Source organism: Protopterus annectens, chromosome 11.part0, assembly GCF_019279795.1.
Source record: "Protopterus annectens isolate FY-2018-M chromosome 11.part0, PAN1.0, whole genome shotgun sequence".
NCBI lineage: Eukaryota > Metazoa > Chordata > Ceratodontiformes > Protopteridae > Protopterus > Protopterus annectens.
Window position 1 is genome coordinate 337,865,463 of NC_056745.1, and position 13,588 is coordinate 337,879,050.

Consider the following 13,588-nt stretch of genomic DNA (forward strand, 5'->3'; position numbering starts at 1 on the left):
GCTGCCCTCACACTCCTCCTCCTCTTCTTGATCACCAATGTCATCCTATAAACCACCATCCTATGCTGCCTAACTACACTTTCTCCGGTCACCACTTTACAGTCTCCAATCTCCTTCAAACTGGCCCTCCTATATAACATATAATCCACCTGTGTGCATCTTCCTCCACTCTTGTATGTCACCCTATGCTCCTCCCTCTTGTTAAAACACGTATTCACCACAGCCATGTCCATCCTTTTTGCAAAATCCACTACCATCTGACCTTCTGCATTCCTTTGTTTAACACCATACCTACCCATCACTTCCTCATCCCCTCTGTTCCCTTCACCAACATGCCCATTGAAATCTGCTCCAATCACCACTCTCTCACCCTTGGGTACAGTCATCACCACTTCATCCAATTCACTCCAAAATTTTTCTTTCTCATCCATTGCGCACCCAAGTTGTGGAGCATATGCACTAACAACATTCATCATTACACCATAAATTTCCAGCTTCATAAACATCACTCTATCTGATACTCTTTTCACCTCCAAAACACTCTTAGCATACTCTTCCTTCAGAATAACTCCTATGCCATTTCTCCTCCCATTCACACCATGATAAAACAATTTGAAACCACCTCCGATACACCTAGCCTTACTCCCCTACCATCTGGTCTCTTGCACACACAATACACCAACCTTCCTTCTGTCCATCATATCAGCTAGCTCTCTCCCTATACCAGTCATACTGCCAACATTCAAAGTTCCGACCCTCACTACCACAGTCCTAGCCTTTCTCCTCTCTTCCTGCCTTCGGCCATGCCTTCCGCTTCTTCTCCTCCTTCGGCCAACAGTAGCCCAATTTCCGCCAGCACCCTGTTGGCTAACAGTACTGGTGCCTGTCGTTGTTAACCTGGGACTTGACCGATCCAGTATGGAAATATTTACTGGTGTCTGCATGAAATTATTTGGTGAAGTTTTATGCCTGATGCCCTTCCTGACGCAACCCTCCCCATTTATCCGGGCTTGGGACTGCCACAAAGAAATGCACTGGCTTGTGCATCCCCAGTGGCTGGGTTTGTTTTTCTTTTTAATTTAAATACAAGTTATTAATTTTTCAAGAGATGTTAGGAAATAATTATATAAGTAGATATAGTTTTAAAGCTTTTGGTATATTTTCGTGTTGTAGTTTTTTTTATAGTTAATGGCTGTTTACTGTATGTGTGCTGTTCAGTATTTGTTTTATTTTTAAAAGACAGTAAGACAGTAAAATATAGTTTTCAGTTGTAGAATACTTTTGTATGTTTTCTGTTTGCCACTAAGATGTTTTTGTATGGTTTAGTTCATTTGACGTTGTTGGTGCATGATATGTTAGGGGCTGGATTTAGGTTACTTTGCATTTACAGTGTATACACAGTTACTTGGATTGAGAATCAGTGTGCACAATTGCGAGTTTGCGTTGTATGACAATGATTAGGCTGTATTGAGCAACCAACAGAAGCACTTTCTAGATTCTAGGAGAGAATGGCAAAAACACATTTGTAGTTAAGGTATGTTTCGTAATCCAACATCTCCGAGAAATGTGCTTGTAACAGTAAGCAATCGCAGTAGCAGAGATAAAAGGGTACTTTTCTGTTATCTAGTCTCCTACTGCTTGTTTCAAGGAGCTCACTTTCTGGCTTATTCTGATTATATTTTTAAACAAAATGCATAGCAGCTCTTCATTTGCAGATTTAAAAGCTGACATCTCCACTTCCTTTTGTTCTTGCTCATGTATCTTTATTTCCTTGTTATTTTTATTTTCTCCCCAGGAACACTATTTTTATCCAAATTTCTACAGGTTCGTCCCAGACATTGAGCTTAAAGAAACACCTTGGGTGGATTCTCTAACACAACCTCACTAAAAATACAGCCGTATTTTTCAAATACAAAAAACATAAGTTACATAAAAAGTTTAATGCTCAGGGATGGTGAAGCAATATTGCCCAATCAATTAAGGAAATATATATTGACAAAGCTATGTCACTCAAACTGTAAAAAAAAAAAAAAAAAAACATTGTGACTGTCTTATTTTGGCAAAAATAAGTGCGTAAAAAGAGCAAGAGGTTTGGATCTGTATTCCATATTATGACAATAATCCAAGAGGTAAAATGGTCCGTTCCTTAGTTCATCCAATGAGACCTTAAAGAAAAGAAGGAACAGGTTTGTTTCAGTTTTAAAACTGTTTAAATTTCATGTTTCCCACTAATTATCAAAATTTCCTGAGATAAACAGATACAAGAAGCAATATGTGACTAATACACTTAAGGCTATGTTTTAAGATGCAGGTCTGTCTGGTAATGTTCTACGATTTTCAATAAAATGTGGAAATACGGGTTTTTTAGTCAAATGAGTTTCAACATTTACATTCTTCAGAGGGGATATGAGGGACACTAAAAGTTTGTTTTAAGTGGCGGCTGCATGATTCCTTAGCAGCCGGACTTCTTACTTAAGTTAGTTTGGATTTATAATGTGCACGCTGGTTGTATTGGTCAATCAGCGTGCACATTTCTCGGCTTTGCCGAGTTTCCATTGTATAATAATGTTTATTAGTACATTGGTATACCTCTATTATACTTAGTTACTGTTCAGAAGGAGCATGCCCCCCACATATCATCACATTATAATATAGCCATAAAAGTTCTCTCCCTTATTTTAAACTAATCAAAAATAATCAATATCATTTAACAAAAAGTCACTTTCCATGGACACAGTTTCAGCTAATAACAGGCAAAGGAACAAGTCTGTCACCAAAGCTGATATAAGTTAAAACGAAACAAAACTTTATTAAAATAATTAAAACTCTGGCTTGGAATGAACCTGGATAAGCGTTTTCGGTATAAACCTTTTTCAAATCCTTGATAGCCAGGAATAAAACACCCATTTAAGAACATCAAAGAGCCAATTGCAACTGAACTAGTAACTTCCAATCAAGTACTTCAAATCATACACACCCACTTGGGGAGTTGTTATCTTATCTCCTTCCTTTTAAGCCTTTTCCTTTTAGTATAGGCTTTAAATGGACTATACCATTTAGTCCTGGTGGTTGATCAGCTCGCAAGTTCATAATCCATTTGGCTTCTTCAATTTGTTTGATTAAATAAGTCATTACCTCGTGGTGTTTCATAAACTCAAGACAAAGCCATAAATTTAAAGGAATGTTCTTTGTTTACACATAAGTGACTGTATAGAGCACAGACCTCTCAACTGTGCCACATTCCTCGGCATTTACCAGTTTTAAGGTCCAAATAATGGGGTGCCACTAATTCCCGAGTGGTCCCCTTTATTCCCGAATTTCTTAGCTTTTTTTATTTTGATTATTTTTCCTCTGACGTCAGAGGCGTGCGCGATGACTTCAGCCAACCTTCTCCATCCAACTGAACACAAGGAACACCTCAGAACAAATGAACAAAACAAAGTATGAAATACTAATAATGGTAACTAACAACAAACAAACTAGGGATAGGATGGTTAAAAGGAAAATATGCTGGTTTTACTTATAAAGAATATTTAAAGAATTAATATGAATTAATATTATTAATTAATTTTAATCATTTCTAAAAAAAAATTAACACTGAATGTGTGACAGACGTGTTCAATGTGGAACTGAACTTGAGGAAAGGAACATTACATCTTTTTTTAAGACCCCAAATGAGGTACGTTCCTCATAATGAGGTACACTTGAGAGGTATGGACTTCAGCTTCTGTGTTGTTTATGGGCAGCACCAAGTAATGTGCATGTGTTGACTGCAACAGCAGAGTTCCAGCCTACAGGAAAGGAAAACTCATCACTTTCTAGCTGTTAGGACTGTTCTCCGGTCCAGACATTTCAATTCTAGCTGTTAGGACTGTTCTCCAGTCCAGATGTTTCAATTTCTAGCTGTTAGGACTGCTCCCCTGGGTCTAAACATTTTATACTGATGTGCTGTGGCTTGCTTTTATTGATGAGGGACCATTCCAGTCATTTTGAATTACTGTATTGCACTTGCATTATTCATATTATGTGTAAGTGCGATCATCTTATTCGTATGTGCTGCTTGCAATTCTTTTGGTGTTCATATAATTATATAGAACGGGAGCGGGTCCGTGCCGTTCGCGCGCAATTGCATTTGAATCCCTGTCCAGTCACCTTGCGATCTAAAAGGATAAAAACACACACACATCCTCCTACTGTCAACTCAGCCTCCAACGAACCCTTTTAGTACTAAATGAACCTGAATGAATCGCATTCAGGTTTCGTTCTTTGCAATGGCGTGATCTTAACCCATATCATTAAATACAAATCTTCTTTATAAAACCAGGAAGGAGATCCACAATATTTCAGCAGGAACAAAGCTTTTAATGCAAATGTCTTGGACTTTAGACAAAAGCACTTATCTTGTGGAATTGTTTTTAAACATTTTTGGTAAGTGGTTTGGTTTACCGTTATATCTTGAAAGCTTTGTTCCTGCCGAAAATTTCTCCTTCCTGGTTTTATAAGTTAGTTTTTCCTGGCTTGTGGTTTGTTGACAAATCTTCTTTAAAGTAAAAGATGATGTCAGCGATAGCAGTATATGAAGAGATGAACATTCATTTAAGGGGAAAAATACTGCTAAAAGGAATGCAAGTCACAGAGTCTGAAGTCAGTCTTTAGTAAAGATGTAATAACTAAGTAAATCATTCTGCACCTTAAATCGAGATACAGACAAAATAGCGATGAATAAAAACAACCATAGCTATGCATGGCATTGTTTGATATCCTAAAATGCTAGATAATGTATAAGCTAAAAGCTAGCAAATAGTTTTCTGCTAAATGCAACAACTAAGCACACCAGGAAGTAAAACCACCACTTTAGCATGGAAAGCAATAACCATAAAAACGCCACATAACACAGGGCATGTGTAATACACATATACATCATACTTGATTGGGAAGTAGATATACAGATGTTTATAATATCACTGTATGTCCATCTTCTGTAGAAAGCAGAAGGAAGACAAAGCCTTGCGATATAAGCAATCCAGCAGTACTGCACACATCACAGTGCTCTAGGCAGTTATGTGCTAGCCTGTTTACATATATATTATCTTGATTTTGTTTAAGTATTTTGAAATGGAATCACTTTTGTTGTTCAGCGACTACATTTACTAACTCCTAGCTCACAACTGCTCATCTAAATGGGTGAGATATTTTGTTGTTCACCAGCTCAATATATCCTGTTATTTTGACTACCAGGTAAATGGGCAGCCAAAAGAGAATGATTCATGCACATTTTAGATGGCTAGCACATGAAAGCAAGCAACCGCTTGATAAAAATGTACCTTATTTTTGTCTTAAAAATTGTCTTTCTAGGGATATATCTGTTTTGAACCAGAGTTGGTCTTATTGTGCAGCAGCTACAGTTTTCCTTTTGCATGCAGTCACGCTTCCAAAGAGGTCATAATAAAGTCTTCATTTTCGACCAACACACTTTATCCCTTTGTCATATGATTGCTAGGTAAAGGTCTGAACAATAGTGAGTCAGAGATATTGCACAAGTTAATGTAAATGTGCCTGATTGTGCAGAGATGTCTCTTCAGTGATATTGCTCATGTTCCGTTCTTTCTGGTCACACTTGTTATTCTTTTAGTGATATTGCTTCATATAGAGGGTGTGTGTGTTTTAGTGATATTGCGGCATATAGAGGGTGTGTGTGTTTTAGTGGTATTGCTGCATATAGAGGGTGTGTGTTTTTAGTGATATTGCTGCATAAATTAGCTTTGTTCCAAGTTGGACTTTCCCAGTAAACAAATGTTAAATAAAAATAAAATGCAATGTGTGGTTTTCTGGCAAATCAGTGAGAACTGAATTGACTAAATAATGATAGCCATTTAAGTTTCAGTCTTCCTGTCTTTCAGGAAACGCATGGTAATACAACATTTTATTCTAGTAACTTTCTAAGCTTATACAAGCAATTTTTAAAATGGTGTCCCTGGTTTTGGGCCTTTGTCCAGGGGAAGAGAAGTTTAGTGCTATTTATGCAAAGTCTACTTGCATTGTTAGTAGCACAGCAGGTAGTATACTTGCTTTTACTGCAGCAGCCTGTGGGTTCTACTCCCACAGTATGTAGCTGGATTGCTGATAACTGTACTGTGTTGTACTTTTAAAGGGGGTGGATACTGCAGTTGTGAGAATATCCTCCTTTGGCCGAGATGCCTAGTAACTATCAACCTGTTATCAGTTTGCCATCCATTCCCTATTGACATATTACTAGCTTATCATTTTTTAATGCAACACAGGCAATTTTTCTTAAAGGGCAACAGGCACTTTACTTGTAGATGAAACAAGGAAATATAAAGTTGTTTGCTAGCAGCAACCTCTTCATTAGTTACAGATCTCTTTAATGTAGAATTGTTTAGATGACTTTTACTTCTGCAGAGATTGTGCATATTTACTGATACTGGTGGACTGTATAATTATGAGTAGACGTTTATGGTGGAAATGTTCTGAATTGGGCAGTTTTGTCATTATTGGTTCATGCATTTTGTTTTGATGCTTACTGGAAAAATGTTCAAAACAATAAAGTTACAACGCGCTGTAAAAAGTGTGCTATATTATGCAAGGAGTATAATTTAATAAAGTCAGGAAGATGTATCAAAGAACAAATGTATGTTTCTTGTTTTGTGTGCAAGGGGCCAGTGATTTGAAAACAGTCCAATGGTAATTTTTATCCACCAATGGTCAGATGCATTTTCTTTGAATTTCATGTGTGGGTTTCAATGCTGTTTCAAAGAATGTGAGATTCAATTGCAGAGAAGTTTTAATGCCAAGTCTATTTTCATTGTGAGACAGTACTGACTTGTTTAGCAGCTTTGTTTAGCAGATGTCTTAGTGTTTGTGCATTGTGCTATAAAATGTAAAAATAAAATCCAAATAATCATTGTAGAAGTAAAACAGTATGCACACATTAGTGTTTATGGTAAATGGGGTGAAATAGACAGGTAATGGGACATTGGAATGGCTGCAGGGGAACTCTGGTGCCATATTTTGGTTGTCTGTTATTCAGTTTCTGTTTGAAAGTTGGTATCCCACAATTCCATTGGAGTGGACAGGGTTACATAATTATGTATGCAAATTTGATGTTAATCAGCATACAGATTTGTACCTATTTTTCATGGGCCTTGTCCAGAATTTTGTTGTTTCCAGGTTGAGAGGTATGATAGAGCATTCGTTTCCACTTTGTTTTTAATATCTGATTGATATTAAAGAATACGTTCTTTGAACATCCTATGAGTTTTGCCTACCTAGTAGGCTGAACATGATGTACATGTTGATATGTAGATAATATTTTTACTTGTGCAGATTGCATAACCATAATAAGAGAATTTCTTCCCTGTAGTAGGATGCACAAAGTCATTAGTGGTGTTGATTAATGGACATGCCTTGAAAAATCCATATCTAAAGGTGCCTGTTTTTCTATGCTGCTGAGTATTCATGCTCATTCCATCATTGGCTTCATTGTTATTACATAACAGTCTTTTGAGATTCTTTTTGTTTTTAAATGAAAAACAGGAATTGTCTCCCAACTATTTCTCTGATTTTACTGTCTGAGGTTAAAATCGGCCAATATTTCCTGATAATTTGACAAATAGCAGAGTTATCAGTGCTATATGTAAGTAAACACCTCAAATTGTTTTTCCCACTGGCTAAGGAATTCTGTGTATCTGTGTTAACTTGTACTGAATAATAAAGATGTCCTTTCTGAGATCGTATAGTCATTGCTTCCCCAGGATTGATTTCTATGTCTCTCCTGTTATAATCTCTCTTCACGAAATTATCAATAAGCTTTTTTTTTTCATCCAGAAAATCTTCTTCTTTGGTACATAGCTTAGATATTCTAGTAACTTGGTTGTTAACTATATTACGAAAAATATGTCTGGGGTGCATACTACATTTATGTGGCATATGGTTATGCCACATAGGCTTCCTGAATAATGCTGTATCAGTCCCCCTTTCTTCATCCAAAAATACTTTTACATCTAAAAATTCAATTTCCTTGACTGATGTTTTTACATCAAATTTTAGAAACTTTGTGTTTCTTGTTAAATAGACTTCAAATTCTTTCAGTTTGGACTCATAACCTTCCCATATCAAAAATAATCTGAGAATCAAACCCTGTACCTTGTGTCTGTAAGGTAAACCCCTTAACCATTTGCCAACACAAGCCCCCTCTGCTCTGTGCAATCTGTACAAAACAATCATAAATAGAATCTTTCTAGACAGCACTAAAATTAATGTTCTTCCTCAGCAGAGTTTTTAGTTTGCATATTCACATCTCATATTTACATGTTCTTCTTAGACCAGTGATGTTTCAAATCCATGTGTTTGTCTTTGCCTCATGGCATAATTTGTAACAGGTAGTCATTAAACCAACTCACCTAACTGATTATCAACCTAAATAAATGAATAAATAAATAAGCAAGCAAAAAAACCCTGCTATATCTTACGTATCCTTTTCTATTTCATTGTATGTATTTTCTTGAAAATTGCTTCTAGATATTTATTCATTGCATTTTACAGTTATGCTTTTATTGTCCATTACATTGAATTTGAGGTCATCATATTATACACATTTTTGCTTCCATTCACGTCCTCATTATGACTGGAGTTCCCTTAGTTCTATCTTATTTACTGGGCAGAAAGGGTGTGTTTTTTATAACTTGTTCTGCACTTCTGTATTATATAAAATCTACGTTCACATTTCTTTTTTTTTTCCTCACAATTTTAGTTGAATTTTGTTCGCTTTTATCTCCCTCTTTTGATCCATCATCATGAAAAAGTAATCTACCTGGATGATGATGTCATTGTGCAAGGTAAGACTCCTGAAGAGAGTGTTTGAATAAGAAAAATGCTGACACCTGGTGCATGAGGAACTAAGAGTCATGTACATTACATTTTTGTATTGCTAGTCTATAAAAAAAATTGTGTACGCAAAGCAGTACTTGCCAAACTGTTCAACTTTTAAAAGTAGCTAGGAGTGAAACGTAACACAATGTTGGCTAGTTCCCTTGTGTGAAGGTTTTGGCCTAATTGTGCCACAGATGACCAATGTTTGACTAATGACCCAGATATGGAAGAGCCAGACATGAAGGGGTGGAAATGGGTGGCCACGATTGGCATGTCCAAGGTGAAGGGAATTTGCTAAGCCCATTGTGGAAGCTCTAACTGGAGGAAGATCCAGTACTGAGCTCTTGTGCATAGGGACTCATGATGTAAACCTTGTTAAGGTGTATATGTTTACCATTCAAGAACTGCATGTATGCTGGAGCAGACACTCACAGCAGATTGAGACACTGCACTGTGCCTTCTGGATATTCATGGAGGGGTATTAGAAGCACTGAAACAAATCTTTGTCTCCCACTACATAACAACTTGTGCTTCTCCCTGCTGGTATCTTCTGATACCCATGGCTTGTGGAAGAACAAATCGGCTGATTTGGTACAAGGCCTGATGGTCATGTGGGGAATGAATAAAAATAACTGATATAAAAAGCTTAGTGAACATTTGTATTTCTCACCTGTCCCTTCAGCTGTTAGAGCTCTCTGAGGTGAAGATGGAGAAATTTAAGGATTTTTGGGTCCACGATTCATTGTGCGGTTACCTGGAGCAGTTGTGAAGATAAACTGTTATATAATTTCCTGAAACATCAGTTACTAGTAGTTACTCTTAAAAGTGATTTTTGTAGTTAAGAAGAATTTTAATGGACTAGTTGCAGTTAATTTGGGGGGAATTTCATGAATTTTGATCACTGCTGTCAGAAAGAAAAACCTTGCCAGTTTTAGCAATCTGCTGAATTCAAAATCTTTTTTAAATTCCTAGCTCTGGTGGAGAAGAATAAAGCCTTAACTATGCCCAGGTGACCTTTTTTTACCCAGTGGCTTGGGTACTTGATGGAACTTGCAGGGGGAAGATCAATATACCTGTTCTGGGGGGTGAGCAGGATAGAGTAGGATCAAGGGTGTCACATGCCTTGAAGGAAAGGTGGCATTGCATAGGCATCCGGGAGGCTTTCAGCACATAAAACCTCTATCGCATTAATGAGTACATGGGAGTGTGGGTTCCCACCATGATGCACATATCTGTACTCCACTCTCTCATCCCATGGGGATGGGGTTAGGCCATTCAAATGTTCTCATAGCGAAGACGACGGAAACAAGCAACCCTCATGGTTGCCTGAATAATGACCACTCTGGACTGCTTTTGCATCTGTAGTTCTGAGATTCCTCACCACAGAGCAACAAATGGGTTCAAGTCCAGCTGTGGAGGCTTGATGATCAGTAGGCACAGTGGCAAAAGGAATATACAAAAAAAATGGAATAAAAAAAACTGTTTTAAATTTTAAATGGCTGGTGTAGCTGAAACAAGCAGACAGGAAATTAACTTTTAAGCTGTAATCTATTGTATATTTTTATTTTATTTTTGTTAATAAAAACAAAATAAATTGTTATTCTTGTTATACTGTTTATAATATCATGTATAACAAGCATTTTATGTTTTGATATTGGGCTGAATGTGTAGATGTATGATTCAGATGTCAGTGTTACAAGTGTTTCATTTAGGTCTGCCCCCCGGTTTTCATCAACACTATAGTTTCAGTGACAGTAACATGGTAACACCATGGTTAAACAATGTTTTGGCTAGATATTTCACTTTCAGATTATCCTTTTCTCTTTGAGTATTTCACTTTTAAATCACAACTCCACACCCAGAAAATAGTCAGGGAATCTACTCTTAAAATTAAATATCCACTAAAAAAAGGGTATAGGGGTATGCTAGTCAGCATATTTCTACATATCTAATTAACTCAACCAAAATATCTTCATAAAAATATGCAGTTGCATTGAAGATGCAGACAGGAGATGATGGCTTTAAAGTTTGAAAGCAGGACTAATACATATGAGCTTAGAAAGGTCTCTTTTTTTCCTGAAATTCTAATCATTGTTATTATAACCCTGATTTTTATTTTTATGCCTTGCTGAGTTGAATTAATATTGTTAGCATTTTCTTCCTAATAATCTTTGTAGTGCATGAAATGCCATGATTATGGTCCAAAACTGGAAAAAAAGATAGACTTGTTAAGCATGTCCCTAACACAAGAAACACTCTTAACAGCACTTACAGTGTATAGCAAAAGGTAATTATATGCAGGATACATATTATTGTATTTATCCAATAACTTTATTTTTAACTTTGACAATTACCATGCTCATCACTAGACTTTCAAGGGCTTGGACATTGCAAGGAATACTATAACAGATGCTTAAAAAATACTAATGGAATAAATGTTGTAAACATAATTTATAAACAGTTTAGAATATTATATTTCACATGCACATATTTGTTTAATATGTAATACTAAAGTGAGACATCAAGAAAATAATCATTATTTTTTCAAATCAACTTTATTATGAGATTTACAATGGTTAACAACTTATTGTAGTCATTTACTGTCTTACCTGTTCAAATATCTAAACACAGCAAAATCTGTACTCATGAAGCAAAATAAACTTCAGAAAGATTTTCAGAACTGATTGCAAATTGCATATTCACATATCAATAGTCCTGCATAAGTTTACTTCATGTATAAGCTATACACACTGACTTTAAAATTAGTCTAAAATGAGTGGAAGTTGTAATACTTATATTAGTGAGTACTGCATGTGAATTGATACACCACCATCTAGAAGATCAAATGGTTGGACGTAAGTTCACATTTCCCATTTTGTTTCTTTTCTTCCAACTATAGGAGATATTCAGGAATTATACAACACCATTCTGAGTCCGGGGCATTCTGCTGCTTTTTCTGATGATTGTGATATACCTTCCACTCATGAGATGGTTAGAAGTGTGGGAATGCAGGTAAAGGAGTTTATAATACAAGTGTATACATCTTTCAGTTATCTGCTTGTGGATCTATTGTTGTACCTGCTTATGTGCCCACTTGTCTGTCTGTCAGTCTGTCTGCCTATATTTCTCTTGATATGCTTACATAAGTATTTGTCTATTAAACAGTGACAGTGCAGTTGTGGTTTTGGCAAGTCATCTGTTTTGTATTACTGAACTGTAGCTGGGTGAAAAATGTAATCCAATGCTTTTGGGCTGTGGTACCCCCAGGCTTTTCAATAGATCACTCCTAGTCCTGATCTGGCCATGCTAGAAGATAGGATGATGAGTAACCATTGTTTTTAAATCTGATCATGACATCACAGAATGTTTTCGTGTCTTTTTTAATCTCCACTGCCTGCTGTCAGCCCTCCCACAGTGAACTATATCCATATTTTCCCAGAAAGCTATCATTGGCTGTGGGAGAACAGCATTCAGACAGCCATCATTTTTTTTCTGTTACATGGCCCTAGCCCCTCCATTTGACAGCTACATGTCTGCTTGCAGATGCAAGGGTATGCAATACCTTCCTCTAAGGTTGTGTGCATTTTCACATGCACTCCAGTAAGGATACCATGTACTTGGCTTGGCATGGACTGAGTCCCCCTGAGTGTTATCTGCAAGGCACTTTTCCTCTGATACTTGTCTTCTATGGACTGAATTAGACTGCCACCCCACCCCACCTGAGATTGCAACCTCTGTTGGCTACTCACTCCCATTCTCCTCTGCCCAGCACCTTAAGTGCTCAAGACACTCATTGAATGTGGGTCTTCTGGACTGAAGTCAGGGCTATCTCTGTCTATGCCTTAGAGCCAGGGTGGGGCTCAATGATGTGATATCTGGACATATCACTTCCTTTGATATACAGAGGATATGATGTAGGTTTCTCTTCATTTAGTTTGCACAGTAGGACCGAGAACATTTTTTTTTGCAAGATTTCATGGATTTCACCATTGGTATTATGATAGAATGCCAAACATCATGAGGAACATGATTATGAAATGTTTTATAAGGTTCTAGGCATCACATGTTTCATGGTTCCCCTTATTAAGTGCATACCAGGACCACTGTGTAGTAACGTGACTTACTCATAGTCTCAAATTAGGCAATAGAGTTGAAAGGAATCAAACCCCATACCCCTAGTCACAGGAAGCAACTCATTAACAGTTCAGTGACTTAATCCTGTGTGCTAACTGCTAGATAGTGTATACACTAAATAAATTAATGAAACGTCATGTATACACTAAAATTCATGAAAGGTTTTACTGAATTACACACACTGCAGAAGTATGAAGGCAAGAAAACTATACAGATGCCAAAGTAACTTAAGCAATAATACCAGACAGGGTGTTGTTAATGTCCAGGGCTGTTATGAGGCCCGACACAGAAGCAGAGGCCCTCTGCATCTCTGGAAGGGAATTAATTACACATTAACACATACTCTGCAAGGCATTATTCTGCTTAGAGAACAGGCTTTCTGTAAAATTGTTGCTTTATTTACTTATTTTTTTAAGTACTATATTATATTTTTTATACATTTTTGATGTCAAATAGATCCTCTGCCTAATGTTTCCAACTTTCTGTAGTATATGTTAATAGTGTTGGAGGAAGCATTTTATATCAAAAATATATTAAAAAGTATAGTACTTAAAAAATAAATAAG

General features: G+C 36.7%; 1 protein-coding gene across 1 annotated transcript in view; it reads left to right on the top strand.

Annotated features, from left to right (window-relative positions):
- GLT8D2 (glycosyltransferase 8 domain containing 2) overlaps positions 1 to 13,588 on the top strand; it is a 185,786-nt gene that overhangs the window by 103,618 nt on the left and 68,580 nt on the right. The window contains exons 6-7 of the mRNA XM_044087837.1: positions 8,771 to 8,855; positions 11,789 to 11,901. Of these exons, the coding sequence (XP_043943772.1) occupies positions 8,771 to 8,855; positions 11,789 to 11,901 (198 nt within the window). The remainder of the gene's footprint in view (positions 1 to 8,770; positions 8,856 to 11,788; positions 11,902 to 13,588) is intronic.